Raw genomic sequence first — 15,282 nt, 5'->3', positions numbered from 1 at the left:
AAACATTTGATTCATTTATTCTTATGTAGATGTATAGGCCAGGCAAAAACATTTACTTTTTTGAAAACAAAATAATACCTAACAAACCGACACCATATACATAAACCATTAATTATTAGCCCCCATCATTTTAGAATACTAGTCTACTAAAAAAAATCAAAGGGTGAAATATTATTGAAGTGTATGGATTTTAGGATTTAATTGTTTATATTTATTAAATGTATTTCAAGATCTTATTTCAAGTTTTGACAAATTAGGATGTAATTCACTTTCCATTTTTTCAAGAGTTTTGTAGGTTAAAAATATATTTAATAGAATTTAGGAATATGAGCATATGACGCCAAAATACCAATTTAATAAAGAGTAAATTACATGAATGGTCCCTATGGTTTGAGTAATTTGCGCGTTTGGTCCCTAACTTATTTTTTAACTCGGAAGGTCCCTACTGATTGTTTTTATTACGTGTCTGGTCCCTATTGTTTGTTTTTGTTACGCGCTTGGTCCCTGTCATACCTAAAAAGACTATTATTTAAATAGGAAAAAATAATGCAGTACGTAAAGTAACCAAAAACAAACAGTAGTGACCTTCCGAGTTAAAAAAATAAGTTAGGGACCAAACATGCAAATTACCCTAAACCATAGGGACCATTCGTGTAATTTACTCTTTAATAAAAGTCTTGGAGTATTTATACTTTAGCCACATTCTACAGACTTCCAGGGAAGAGGAGTCTCATTCAAGCCCAAAAGGGGGATCCAATGCGGGTTCGGGCGGGGGGTGAATATGTAAATAACCCAAAGATATTTTGAGAAATGCCCAATTCCAAGATAAATATCCCAAAAAGACTGTAGAGTTAAAATCCTTCTGAACACCGCCAACCCAAACGGCAAATATCTGTGTGAGTGAGCCGGGATCTTAAAGTACACGTCGCACCATGTCGACACATGCTGGCTCATAAGCCAACCGGTGTGACCAGTCATGTTACTAATACTATGCCATCGAACCGTCTCCACCATACACTTCCTTCACTTACAAAAACCCTAAACACCGCGTTCGTCTCGGTGAACTCATGCGATTACTGGCGTTCCGGAAGACATGCGATAAGGTACACAGCCGCTCTCGTTTCCGCCTAAAACTCAAAGCAACTCTCGGTATGGGAAGAGGAAAGGTCGAATTGAAGCGGATCGAAGACAAAAGCAGCCGTCAAGTCTCCTTCTCCAAACGACGGAATGGATTGATGAAGAAATCTCATGAGTTGGCCGTGCTTTGCGACGTCGACGTCGCTCTTTTCATCTTTTCCGGCAGAGGCAGGCTCTATGAGTTTTCGACCGGTGAAAGGTACGCGCGATTAATTCTCCTGTCTGAGTATGAGAAATGGAAAATCATATACACACGTCTCCTTCTTACCGTGTTTGTCAGATTCGTCATCTGATCGCCGTTTTTTTTTTTTGTAAAAAATTGACCTTCCGGTTTCATATTTTACGGAGACCTGGATCTTCAGTGATGATTATGAATGAAGTCAGACAATACTCGCTTCACTATCATTTTCAATCATTTTAGGGCACGAAGAAGTTATTTTGCTAGTCGGGGAGGGTTTCAATTATATCTCTACTGTATCTATTTCTAATTTTTCAAAGAGGATCATTATGATTTGGGCCAAAATTTTTCCTGCCTCATGTATACAATAATACTCAACTATGTATTGAGATGCATTTAAGTAATTGGTGGATTCATATATTATGCTCTTACCAATTGCATCGGCTGGATCAACAATCTTATATATGATCACCCGATTCTACACAATCTTACCGTATATCTGTATCTGATCCATCGCTTGTGGCTTGGCTTGGCTCAGCTCTTTTCTACTTAACTGGCCGGATATGCCGACATACATTCTATTTTCCATAAGGCCATTATCGTTCAGGGTTATCTTTAAAAATATCGTTTGTTTGCTTTCTTCATCAAAATTTAATCCATGAATATAACGGCTGCAAAGTAACTAAAGATATGTCATTATACTTTGGAAACTTAACCGGTAATAATTTTTGCTGATGAATTAAGCTTCTAACACGGTTGTTGTGTAGTCCATTCGAAAGATGTTTTCCCGGTAAATAGAGTTGCAGTCTCAAATATAAATATATACGTGATCTTATGTGGAGTCCCACTCTCACCATATAGGTATGGTGAATCAGAATCTTTTACTTAAATAGCCTATGTTAATGTTATTGGTGGTTTGCTACTTTTATATAGTATCTTGGTTTACTTCTTTAAGAATGTATGGACCCACCTGCAAAATCACTTCACGACTAAAATTGAACTAGGAGTTGACAGACACAGACATAAAATAATACCTTGATTTTAGCACACTGTTATTGGTCCACAACATAAAAATTGCAAAAACCATGATTTGATATGACAGGAATATTCAGGTAGTATTTTGCCTTGTTGCTTTGGTCATGTCCACCTTTGGTAGGTGTGAATGTAGTTTTTTTGTGTGCTTGAGATTTTACTGTATCTCTTGTTGAATCTTTGTGAATTATCACGCTATATAAGTAAAATTTAAGTGGATTATTACGTGGGTGTGCAATCATTAATGAACTTATTTATGTACATGATTGGAAGTTAATTAAAGCATGCTTAGTAATGACATACTACTAGATGTGTTTTCGTGGATGATCAGACTCTTTCTATTTGTTGCAACATGCCAAAAAAGAAACTGTTTTGGTGCAAAACGTTGTAGGTGTTGAGCAAAGTCAATTGGAAAATCATACGGTCTGTTCATTGTAAGTGGTCAACCTCGACAAATGAGAATATTTTAGGTGGTGGCTTTTATTTATTTATTTTGTAGGACCAGGGTTCTTTTGTTATGGATAACCTCCAACATGCTATTCAAAACTTTAAAAAATAAAGCAAATTTTAGAATATTTCAAGGTGTGCTTATCCTGTTTGTAGAACACAAAACAAATCCATCATCCTTTCATGGTGTTAGTATTGAATCTTGTGCACATCCGGAACCTTGTGTGAGAAACTAAGGCTTCAAAAATGCTTGAAAATTGCTGGTGGAGTCGGCTACAATATTTTATTGACATCAAACATATAAATAACAAGTAAACATAAGATGGGAAAAGCTTTTAAGCGGATCAAATGCGTAAAAAGATCGGAAAAACAAAAAATTACGTGTTTTTGTCGAGTCAAAATAAAAAACAAAGTAGAAAACCCGGTCTCTTGATATTGTGTTATTGGATATGAAAACCAGAAAAGCATCAATACAATTATAAAGAGCAAAAGTTGTCATCTTGCTTTTAGTTTTTGATGATATGATAGGATTCCTCACATCTCTAGTTATAGATAAAAACAAGTTAGCTTACTTTGTTTGTATTCTTAAGCATATAATTATCTCATTAGATAAGTATATGGATAATTACCTCATTAAGCAAGTATATATGGATGATTACACCTCATTAGGCAAGTATATATGGATGATTATCTAAACATATAATCATCTCCTAATAAATAATTATCTTAATACGTTGTTTAATGTTGATTGAATCGATTAGGTTCTTATAAGTAACATGAATTTTGTATTTTGCTCGATCTTTTCCGTACTACAATAATTATAATATCAAATTGACCAACACTAATCCAACAATACCCCACAAGCAGAGATAGTTTTTGTTGCTATGATACGTTAAGTCACCATGGTATCACTAATCGATTTAATGGTATCTCGACTATCAACCTCTTTCTCGACGACCATACGTATGATTTTCACCATGCATGGGGCTATCGCGATACAACAAAGGGGATTCCTAAAGCTACGACAACCATAAAAGTATGTAACTACTGAAGAAAGTGTTGAAGGCTAGCCTAAGATGAGAAACGACAATATCTAGTATCAAAAAATCAATACTATTGACTGATGAGGCCCACCTTCTTAGGCGCCTTACGAAGAAAATAGAGAACAAGTATGATAGTGTATCGCTATAGGAGCTAAGGGAGTTATGTCAGGGTTATACATGATATGTATATACTATCGATCAATGTCTTATGTCCTCTTATATCCGAATTGTAGTTGCCGACATTGTATCTTTCCCAGTGAAAATTAGGGGCTTCTTTATCAAGTATCGATTCTTGGCTGTTAGATCTTCACTATTATTATAAATGGAGTTTCTCGTGAGATATATAAGGAGTATCACTATGATGTGTGCTTTAATCATGATATCGTTTTGATGGTAGAGACTAAGAATGAGCTCAATGATAGGTTGGAAACTTTAAAGGTGTCGGCGGGAGAAAGAGGGCTAAGTCAAAACTATCTACAACGTAATTTCAGTGGGGAGCCAAATGACAAATGAATAAGAGTATGTATGAGTGAGCAAGTTCTATGCGAAAAAAGATTTATGATCCAACACAGAGGTATTAAAGATGGCTTTAGTTACGTTAGCAACCACATAAATGAGGGTTAGTCGAAGTGGAGAGCACCGCATGAGTTTTGTTTAACAAGAAAGTCATGTTGAAACAAATGAAAAATTCCATAATCCAACTTTGTTGTATGGATTTGGTTGTTAGCCGATCAAGAAAACACGAAAAGAAAGATGGAGGTCAACAAAATGATGATGAATATGTGATGAGTATATTTTTAGATTAGATAACGAACACAACAATTAGAAACTAGTTAAGAGTAGCATAAATCATCAAGAAATCAAGAGAACGAAGGTCGCAATGATTTAGAGGTGACCATAGAAGACAACTACAAATGTAGTTAGGATAGTAAAGACGATCATGGTCAACGATTCAAGAAGGATCCAAATCCTTCAAGTCTAACATGTCGTCATATTCTTGCTTCCTTGTTGCCAATGATGTGGAAGCTTAACTTAGGATAGCGGAGTAATATAAGACTAGTTTAGGTACTAGCTTCCTCTTAACTGTTTATGTTGACTGCTCAGTTTATATTGATAGTATGTGCTTTCACTTTTTCTCTTTACTCGACCATACTTCTTATATATGCTTGTTTTTTAGTTGCTCACCATTGTCTATTCTTCATGGGGTTGGCGTGTTACATGAAGGAGATCATATAGTATGCACTCGCGTCTTTTCTTATGTTGGAGGTTCGTACGTCTTTTTATATATTGGAGGTTATCAATAGAAGCAGTCTCCTTATCCTCGAATAAAGGCCCTCTTACATCTTACCTCCCCTTTACATCATTCTTATGATACTAATTGTTGGCTTGTTGTATGATAATATCTTCCAACAATTTAATTAATAGTTGTTAAATCTTGTTTAGTAGGAACATAAAACACTCGTTAGGTTACCATAACTACTTGATTTACAATGGTTTGTCGGTTCTAGGGTTCAAATATGATTATTAACAAGTTTTGTAAAATGTGATGTTTTGCTTCAAAGTGAGCATTTTATATCCTTGAAGCAATTTTTCCCTCAACATTATGTTATTAGTTGGCAGAAAGTTTTTTCAAAATACAATGAAGCAAAGGGTAGTATAAAAGGTGGTAGTAGTATATGGAAATTCAATTATTGTTAACAAATCGGCCATATATATAGGATGAGGTTCAATAGAGAACTATAATTAACCAAGGAAAAAATCTTTTTTTTCAATTTTTAGAACTTATTTTTTATCAAAAAAAAAACTAAAAATACAGAAATTCATAACTTTTTATCCTTATTCCAATGATATAAAATTCGATTTTTTTTACGTCAAATTCACAATGTGAATCTTTGAAAATTCACAACGTGAATCCAGATTCACACGGTGAATCCGAAAAATATTTTTCACATTCACAATGTTAATATATAAATTTAGATATTTTTATATTTTTTTTCGATAAAGAACAAACTCTAGATATTGGTATGATTCATTAATTTTACATCATTCGGTTATAATGACTTGATTAAATTTTTATGTTATTGTTTCAAGCATCCTTGAGGTGTTACAAAGATTGAGCCAATCTATATCTACAAACTTTATTTTCTTATCCTTTATGGAACCTTAAGGTTTTTTAATATTTACCTCCTTTAATTTACCATTCAAGAAGCCATGTGATTGTTAACAGAGGTCAGACAGTCAAAATTAACAATTGTTATATATGTTGCAAGGGTGTATGTGTCAAAATAGCAAACTCTTATTTCGTGTAAAACCTTTGGCTACTTATGCATCTAGAACTTTTCAAGTGTGCCATCAATTCTCGATTTCATTTTTTGAAAGTCCATTTGCTCTTGATAGCTTTTGAACTAAATGGTAGACCTACCAGGATCCAAGTAAGATTCTCGTTGCCTTAAAAAGATAGATATCATTGCTTTGAGTATGTTTAGATATCAAACCATATAAATTGCCTTCGACTACATATATCACTAGATATCATTGCTTTGAGTATGTTTGCAATGCTCCATTTTTTCTTATGATCTTCTCATTATGATGGAAGTCGATTATCGATGCCATTTGGATGAATTCATTCATTTTCATGTTGTGTTGAATGTGTTTCCTTTCATAGAATTTTTCCATAACAAAATGTGAATTGATTAGGGCTGTAAACGAACTGAACGTTCGGCGAACCGTTCGTAAACTGTTCGGCGGGAAGTTCGTTTATGTTCGTTTATTTAATAAATGAACGAATATGAACAAAAATTATCGTTCGTTTAGTTAAATGAACGAACATGAACAATTGTCTCGTTCGTTCATTTATGTTCGTGAACGTTCGTTTATGATGTTCATTTACGTTCGTTTATGTTCGTTCGTTTAAGTTTATTTATATTCATCTATATTTAATTATTTTTTATTATATTGCTATATTATATGTTCGTTTATGTTCATATATGTTCAATTGTGTTTTTTTTATCTTTGTTCGTTTATGTTTGTTCGTTTATGTTCGTTTAACATGTTCACGAACATAAATGAACGAACATGAACAAAGTAATTTGTTAAACGAACGAACATGAACAAGAAAATATGGTTCGTTTATCCGTTCGTGTTTGTTTGTTGTTCGACTAACTTAAACGAACGAACATGAACAAGACCTTGTTCGTGTTCGTTTGGTTCGTTTACAACCCTAGAATTGATCAATTTGTAGGAATTAAATATTAGAATGATAAACTCCTTGTAGCATCTATAGTAAAGTACTTCTACTAGAGTGTATAGTTCTTTAGCCTTTCTTGATTTTTTAGTCAACATTGAATAATAGATCTAACATAGCACTGAGTTTAGCCTCAAGGCCTTCACGGGTTGTTACAAGTGGTTTTTTTTTTCGATTAGCTTTTGAATATGGCATTGTGAGAACATATGCCACATTGAATGTGAGAAACATTAAAGACATAGCTAACCCAGAGGGTGAATTTGGATGAAAAAGGGTTACAAAGTCAACATAGTTAAGACGAAATATCTATAGTGTAATTTCAATGGGAGCGAAATTATGAAAGAGAGTTTATATCGGTAGCAAGTTCTACACCCAAAGGAGAGCTTCAAGTACTTTGGGTCTACGATCCATAAGAAAAGGGGTGTTGAAGAGGATATTACCAACCACATTAAGGCAGGATGTTAGAGTGTGGTCACCATAATTCAGCACAACAACACCCGGCTCTAAGTAAAGGGGTAATTTTTAAAGAACTTGGGCGAATTTTGTTGTATGGATCAGAATATTGGCTGATTGGAGGATCATGAAATGAAGATCAAATTCGTGAAAATGAGGGATGTTGCGATCGATATGTGTTAAGAACATTATTAGAGGTTGGTTTATAGCTGACATAACATTATGCGATCGATAGGGTAAAGACAAAATTGATGATGCAAAAAGAGGGTGGCCAAAGAAAGTGGGAAAATAATGTAAGGTTATACATGAAATAATTGGTTTATAGCTGACATAACATTATATAGGATGACGTTGAAGTTTAGAACCATGGTGGTAAAATAGTGCAAGACTAGTGTGGGTTCTTGTTTCTTCTTACTGGTTTGTGGTTTTTGTGTAATATTTACCCTCTTACTCTTGTCCCCTCTTTTCATTCATCGTTAGTGCTAGTTTTTGCTTTCCGTTTTAATGTCTCATCTCCATTTTTTGCTTCTCTACTGCTAGTATTTACTTTCACCATTGTAGGCTTACGTTCTATGTGACATAAGTCTATTTATGGATGCAATTTCTCTTTCGTTTATCCGTTCGTGTTTGTTTGTTGTTCGACTAACTTAAACGAACGAACATGAACAAGACCTTGTTCGTGTTCGTTTGGTTCGTTTACAACCCTAGAATTGATCAATTTGTAGGAATTAAATATTAGAATGATAAACTCCTTGTAGCATCTATAGTAAAGTACTTCTACTAGAGTGTATAGTTCTTTAGCCTTTCTTGATTTTTTAGTCAACATTGAATAATAGATCTAACATAGCACTGAGTTTAGCCTCAAGGCCTTCACGGGTTGTTACAAGTGGTTTTTTTTTTTCGATTAGCTTTTGAATATGGCATTGTGAGAACATATGCCACATTGAATGTGAGAAACATTAAAGACATAGCTAACCCAGAGGGTGAATTTGGATGAAAAAGGGTTACAAAGTCAACATAGTTAAGACGAAATATCTATAGTGTAATTTCAATGGGAGCGAAATTATGAAAGAGAGTTTATATCGGTAGCAAGTTCTACACCCAAAGGAGAGCTTCAAGTACTTTGGGTCTACGATCCATAAGAAAAGGGGTGTTGAAGAGGATATTACCAACCACATTAAGGCAGGATGTTAGAGTGTGGTCACCATAATTCAGCACAACAACACCCGGCTCTAAGTAAAGGGGTAATTTTTAAAGAACTTGGGCGAATTTTGTTGTATGGATCAGAATATTGGCTGATTGGAGGATCATGAAATGAAGATCAAATTCGTGAAAATGAGGGATGTTGCGATCGATATGTGTTAAGAACATTATTAGAGGTTGGTTTATAGCTGACATAACATTATGCGATCGATAGGGTAAAGACAAAATTGATGATGCAAAAAGAGGGTGGCCAAAGAAAGTGGGAAAATAATGTAAGGTTATACATGAAATAATTGGTTTATAGCTGACATAACATTATATAGGATGACGTTGAAGTTTAGAACCATGGTGGTAAAATAGTGCAAGACTAGTGTGGGTTCTTGTTTCTTCTTACTGGTTTGTGGTTTTTGTGTAATATTTACCCTCTTACTCTTGTCCCCTCTTTTCATTCATCGTTAGTGCTAGTTTTTGCTTTCCGTTTTAATGTCTCATCTCCATTTTTTGCTTCTCTACTGCTAGTATTTACTTTCACCATTGTAGGCTTACGTTCTATGTGACATAAGTCTATTTATGGATGCAATTTCTCTACCTTGGATGAAGGTACAACTTTCTACATCTCAAATATACCATTCTACTCTCCACCCTAGATGAAGTGACAACTTTACCTACATCTTTGTATTGGGATTGGGATTAGTTGTTGTATATACCTTAGATAACGTAGCTTAATTATCATAATACATTGGAATAAAAGGCACGAGACCCGAACCACAAAGAAATTCAAATACTTTGTAAGACGATTAATTCAACCATTATTGCTATGTATATATACGGATACTCTTCTCTTGCTACCTTGCTTACTTGCCTACTTCGTGAATCTAGATAAACCACACCCTCGTGATATGTCACACTTACATTATAATACCTTAGAGAATCTTCGAGATGATAGGCATCTTTTCTGTTAGAACAGATTTGTGATCCTATTAGGAGACTTCTAGCTTCTTGAATTGCCAGCTTCTATCTTAATCATTTTCCATCAATTTCCATAAAAAAACCACTTGTCTTCTTTTCTAGGTTTAATGTTGATTTAATTCCAATTTCATACAAGTCATAGCAATTGGTGTAAGAGTAGTGACCCTATGAACTTTGGCTCAAAGGGTAGAGGTAGTAGAACAAGAAGTTTCATTGTTCCTCGAAAGAGGATCCATTCCATTATTTTAAACGGGGAATGCGAAGGCAACAACTACAAACCACCATTGATGTTGCCTTTGTCGCCGCCACCACCACCACTATTGTCGGGATTTCAATGATGGGGCAGAGGAACAACAGAATCAACCCTGCGGACCAGAAGGATGGAATAAGATGCTAAACATGCCCCCTTCAAACAAAGAAATGAGTATTTTGCTAGCGGATAAATCTTAAAAAGTCGAAGCAATATATAAGCCATGCAGAGCTGGGTCGGAGCGATAACCAAGTTACAAAGTCTTGTTGAGATGCCAACTCGACTCAAAGAGGCATCAAATTCAAAAGAGGCAGGTCGTTACATAAACAGGCTTTGTAAAGATATTACTGAGAAAAAAATTTGTCTCGCGAAATCCAGACCAAGCGTTGTGCTGGACTTGGTAATTAAAATGGAGAAATCAAAGCCTAACATTATTGAATCAACAGTAACAAAGGAAGGCCCACTGCCGACAATAATTTCACAACTTTTCACAAATGCATCACCCTAGTTGATGTTCGATTCAAACCCAAATATATAGATGAAAGGGTAGGTTTTCCATCCAACCACCGACGGTTTATTTGTTGGCTACCTATAGGTAATCACTCTTTAGGCGACAATAATTACTTTTTGCGCTTGAAATGCTTGTTGACAAGAAAATCCCACAGTCCAACGTATCAACTGTTGGACTTGACTTCTGGATTAAAATTCGATTTCCATGCTAAATATGATTATCAAATTTTAGGTTCTAGAAGAGATGGCATATCTTCCAGTGGGAACCCCCATCTTCTACAAAAAGGTGGGGTTGGCAACAAGGATTACCAGATTTGCTCCAAAGATAGGTCTAAATGGCAGAATGGCAATAATCTTGTTATTAAAATGCAACTAAATGAACATTTAGAAAGAGAACCACAAATACTTGTACTAACATCCATGGTTCTCTTGTATAGGATCCTCAAGTCCTTTTACAAGTGACATTGGTTGGTTTGAGGGTGGATACTTAGGGGTAGAAATGTTAGTACGTCTTGCAAATGCATCTCAAGACTCGCCATGTATTCTATTTGGAGATGGTATGCTACATCTGCGGTGGGCTATGAAGGTTAGGAATAAGATTACTAACTCACTAATTTCTAATAACTTGGGTGGTGGTTCTTTGGTATTTCTAAAGGTATGTAGAGGCATTTTAGGAACTCTGCATCATTAGTTCCTTCTAATAATGGGGGTAACTTGTATCCATTGGCCAAAATGATACAACTAGAAAGGCAAAGATCGATGTGTAATCCTTATTCTCTCTTTGGTCAAGAAGGGATGTCACTTTTATTGTCCCTAAATATGATTCTCTTCAAGATCTCATTATTCCACAATTATGTGTTCCAAATTCTAAGTTTATATCCATACTCTGTGGTTTATCTATAGTCAAAAGAATGTTACAAATTAGTCAAACTTCCTAGTTCACAGTAGGCATGTAGACCCTCTTCAAGCATCCTTAGAGTTCATCAAAAATTACCACTACAAAATCAACCTAAGATGACAAATTTACATGGTCAAGTTTTTGATAAATCCTCAGGTCCATTGGGTTCCTAAAAAGTTGTTTGTTCCTAGGTTCACTCAAGAACCTCAATTGTTGAGTTTACCACCACAACTATCAATATAAGACGAACAATTGTTGTGTAAACAACAACAAAACGAGAGTTGCAAGAGCAACAATTGCTTTCCTTAGCATTCGAGCAACATTTAGGTAACCACACTCTTATGGACAAATGCGGATGTGTGGCTACCTTTCGGAAGTGCTTTGTTGGATCATCTTGTGTTTCACCCTACTGCTCGTAAGATGATGCAGATGGATCACAAAATCAAGGTCAAGATAAAGGCATTACTAATAGTGGCCATATGGTTCAAATAGCTACAACCCTCGATCTTAAAGATTTTATGCCAGAGGAAATATAATGCGAGGAATTGATCACATGCCCCATCAATCTATTAAGGATACAATGGAACAAAAAAGTTGATATCTTGATGATATTACTGATATTCTACAGAGGAATTGTAATGTGAGGAGGGATATAGGAGGGTTAACCCTTGAGAATGCTGGAACTAAAGTCTTAGGACTCGTGACTAAAGTGGTATTGATTATAGATATAACCACCATCATTGGTAGTGGAAGCTCACATGGACGGGTTAAGAAACCGATTGCTCAAGCAAAAACCTTGTTAAGATGACAGTTATTCAAGTGTGCTTTATTGTGCCTTGTTGCTATAGTTGACCTCATTAAAGACACTCTTAACAAGGAGGAGCAAAAGATCCATGTCCTACCGAGACAGAGACAGAGTTTGTAACTTGCTGTCCTCTTACCTAACAGGCAAAGATTTGCCTCCATGGAAAGGATGAGGGTGGGAGCTAAAATTATTTAAAGCGCACTTGCGTATCCGTTGAAGTTGCTTGATGAAAATACTGACGAAAGGGGGTGTTTGAAAAGGTTGTTATCTAGTGATGGTCATGAGTTTTGTCATAATGTTGCGATAGCAAAATATGAGAAATTGATGGAGGTTAGTTTTAATGATCCCATGAAGATGGTGAGATGTTACTTGGAGCATATGTCATCAAATGCATGGAAGGCTGAGGACGCAATAAAGAGGCCACATGGAGAGTTGACAAGGTGGTTCTAGTAGAGGAGGGGGGTGGGGGGTATCACTAAGTGAGGCTTAAAGTTTACATACAAGAGAAAGGGTAAAACAGGAAATGCAGGCTCATTAATTTTAGCTATATGATCTGAGGACATTTTGGTAATTTAATTATTTGGTTGGTTATGCATTAGTTTATCTGGTTTGTTATTTGCTAATTACTATGCTTTCGTTAAACATTCACTACTCTTACTCCTACCAACTTAAAATACTATTTTTACTCCTGTCAGCTGTTATCATCAACCCAAAAAGTCATCTAACCAGTTAATAGGTTCATACATACACAAAATTAACAGATGTTGGAGGTGCAGCTCTGACATACATACCAATGTCTCAAAGGAAGAGTATATTAATAACTAATTTTACTTGGGTAGGGACTAGGAAATACTACAATCAAACAAGGCTTATTCAAGGAAGAGTGTGTTTTCCATACAAATTTATGCTGCCTTGATTTTCATGTTTTTACCAGTGAGTTAGGGCTTGATTTTGTTTTGTTGTAACACAGCATGGCTAAGATTCTGAGCAGCTATCAAAGCTACAAGAAGACGGAAGAAATTACCCGCATGACCCTACAAGAGGTATGCATATCCAGCATCAGATATATTTTTTTTCTGGTTAGCTTGATATGACAGTGAATCTTATATTCCATCTTTTGTGAAACTTGTTACTACTGCAGAAGCTTGCTTCAGAATATGGGGATGCGTGTACTGTTGATGAGCTGACACATATAGTCCAACGGTAATCATACTTAAGTTTTTACCCCAAACCAAACCACATACTCTTTCTACTACTGTGACTTGAGTTTATTGGTTTTCAATGGTATGTATGCAGCCATCTGGAAGAGAACAACATCAAGCATCTAGATATAGCTGGTTTCAATCAGCTGGAACGACATTTGAATAACTTTCTCCGACTAGTCAGAATCAGGAAGGTTAGCTTACTTACCTTACCAGTTGATGAGTTGAAAAAAAATAAAGAGATTTCTTTTTAGCACATATGATATGTGTGTGTGTATATAAAAATGTGTTGACTTGCATATGGCTTATTGCAGACACAGCTAATGATGGGGGTTGTCAAAGGCCTGCAGGAGAAGGTATTCCATCCCTTGAGGCTTTTTCTGCTTGTTGAACTGAAAGCCACTAACTAATGGTGTGTCCTTTGTACTTGCAGGAAACACAGCTGAAGAGAGAGAACAGCATTATAATGAAGGAGGTAAAACCAATAACCATACCGAATAAAAGTAACAAAATAAATTTTCCTTTTCTTTTCCTATCCTATCCATTGTTGAAATGTTTGTTTCTGTTTTGAGTGGCTACAGATTGAGGCAGCAAGGATGAATGAGAATGAGATGAATGAGGATTCTGGTGATGCTGCTGCAGCAGCAACACCTCCGTATACAGACTTTCAGGTCACCTGGTGATGGTTGGTTGTTTTTGAAAAGGCAAAATATCTCTCCATCATTTTGCGATGTGTTATATATATTATATAATATATATATACTATGAAGGAGAAAGTTGAATTGTTTTTCAAGCAGTGATGGTTGTCACCCTCTATCTTTGCTGTGGCTAATAATGCAGTGAACTCTTTATTCCTCTTTGTATTTCTGTTTTCGTCCCCCACCCACACAACTACCTTAAAACTGAAGTTAAACAGCAAACAGCCTTGTAAATTTTACCCCTCTATACTGTGTAATGAGTTTCCAGTGTATGCGAGTATATGTGCTTGTTTGTATGAACCATATAACATACCATCTTCCATCCATCACTTGTTGCTAAAACCTGTCTCATATTACCTCATCACATATATATTATTATAAAGGGTAAACATTGAAAAACTCCAACAAACTATGCCCAGTGCTTCAGATTAGTCACAACTTTTTTTGTTCCAATTAGGTCCTTATTTGAAAAAAAAATTGTACACCTAAAGAAAAAAGATGTAAATATGGCTAAAAGGATTTTAGCTGTGCAAATGCTTTTTGCCAAAATGGAACACAAAAAATCGACTCTGATACAGCCATCAGACCTAACTGGGACAAAAAAAAAAAAAAAAAAAAAAGGTTTCCTGACTAATCTGGGACAATAGTATAGTTTGTTGGGGTTTTTCTGACTTTTTCCCTATTATAAATACAGTGACATGTTGATTATTTTGTAGAGTAGATAAATAAAATCTGATGAATACTAGGATTAAAGTGCTCTCTTCTCGTAGAATTTACTGCAACTAGATGTACAAAATATAACAGTCTCCTTACATGAATTAAGCAGCAGCAGCAGCAGCGAAATTTCTGGATAGTTTTTAAAAGACAAGAAGCTGGACATGAACAAAGGGAGGATGAATCCCAACACATATTGCGGTTTCATTCTGTGGGTTAAACTTAAATGCAAGCAATAGCAACCTACTTTCATTTCATCCTACTACAACATTCTACACTTTTCAAACTAAAATCCTATACTGAGCATGATTTTTGAAGTACAATGATGTAGTTGGGAGAAAGGAATGTAGGATAATACAATACACAAATAAAAGGACATAGGTTTGATATTTCTTGCATTCTACCCTTTTTTCCTTTTCTGGGTTTAGTATTTTGTTATAACCTAGATTGATTTACTACCAAATGCAAGAAGTAGCAACATACATTCATGTCACTTTTT

At 35.4% G+C, this 15,282-nt stretch overlaps 1 protein-coding gene across 1 annotated transcript; it reads left to right on the top strand.

Annotated features, from left to right (window-relative positions):
* The first annotated feature begins 772 nt into the window (after positions 1-772).
* Positions 773-14,411, top strand: LOC145032304 (MADS-box protein FLOWERING LOCUS C-like). The gene is made up of 7 exons (XM_078981070.1): positions 773-1,336; positions 13,140-13,212; positions 13,311-13,372; positions 13,466-13,565; positions 13,686-13,727; positions 13,805-13,846; positions 13,953-14,411. Exons 1-7 carry the CDS (start codon positions 1,068-1,070, stop codon positions 14,052-14,054), a joined length of 690 nt encoding a protein of 229 aa, XP_078837196.1. The 5' UTR covers positions 773-1,067; the 3' UTR covers positions 14,055-14,411.
* Positions 14,412-15,282: the final 871 nt, after the last annotated feature.

Source organism: Lactuca saligna, chromosome 2, assembly GCF_052625555.1.
Source record: "Lactuca saligna cultivar CGN05327 chromosome 2, ASM5262555v1, whole genome shotgun sequence".
Taxonomy (NCBI): domain Eukaryota; kingdom Viridiplantae; phylum Streptophyta; class Magnoliopsida; order Asterales; family Asteraceae; genus Lactuca; species Lactuca saligna.
The sequence above is the reverse complement of the archived record's forward strand: the minus strand, read 5'-3'. Positions and strand labels throughout refer to the sequence as shown.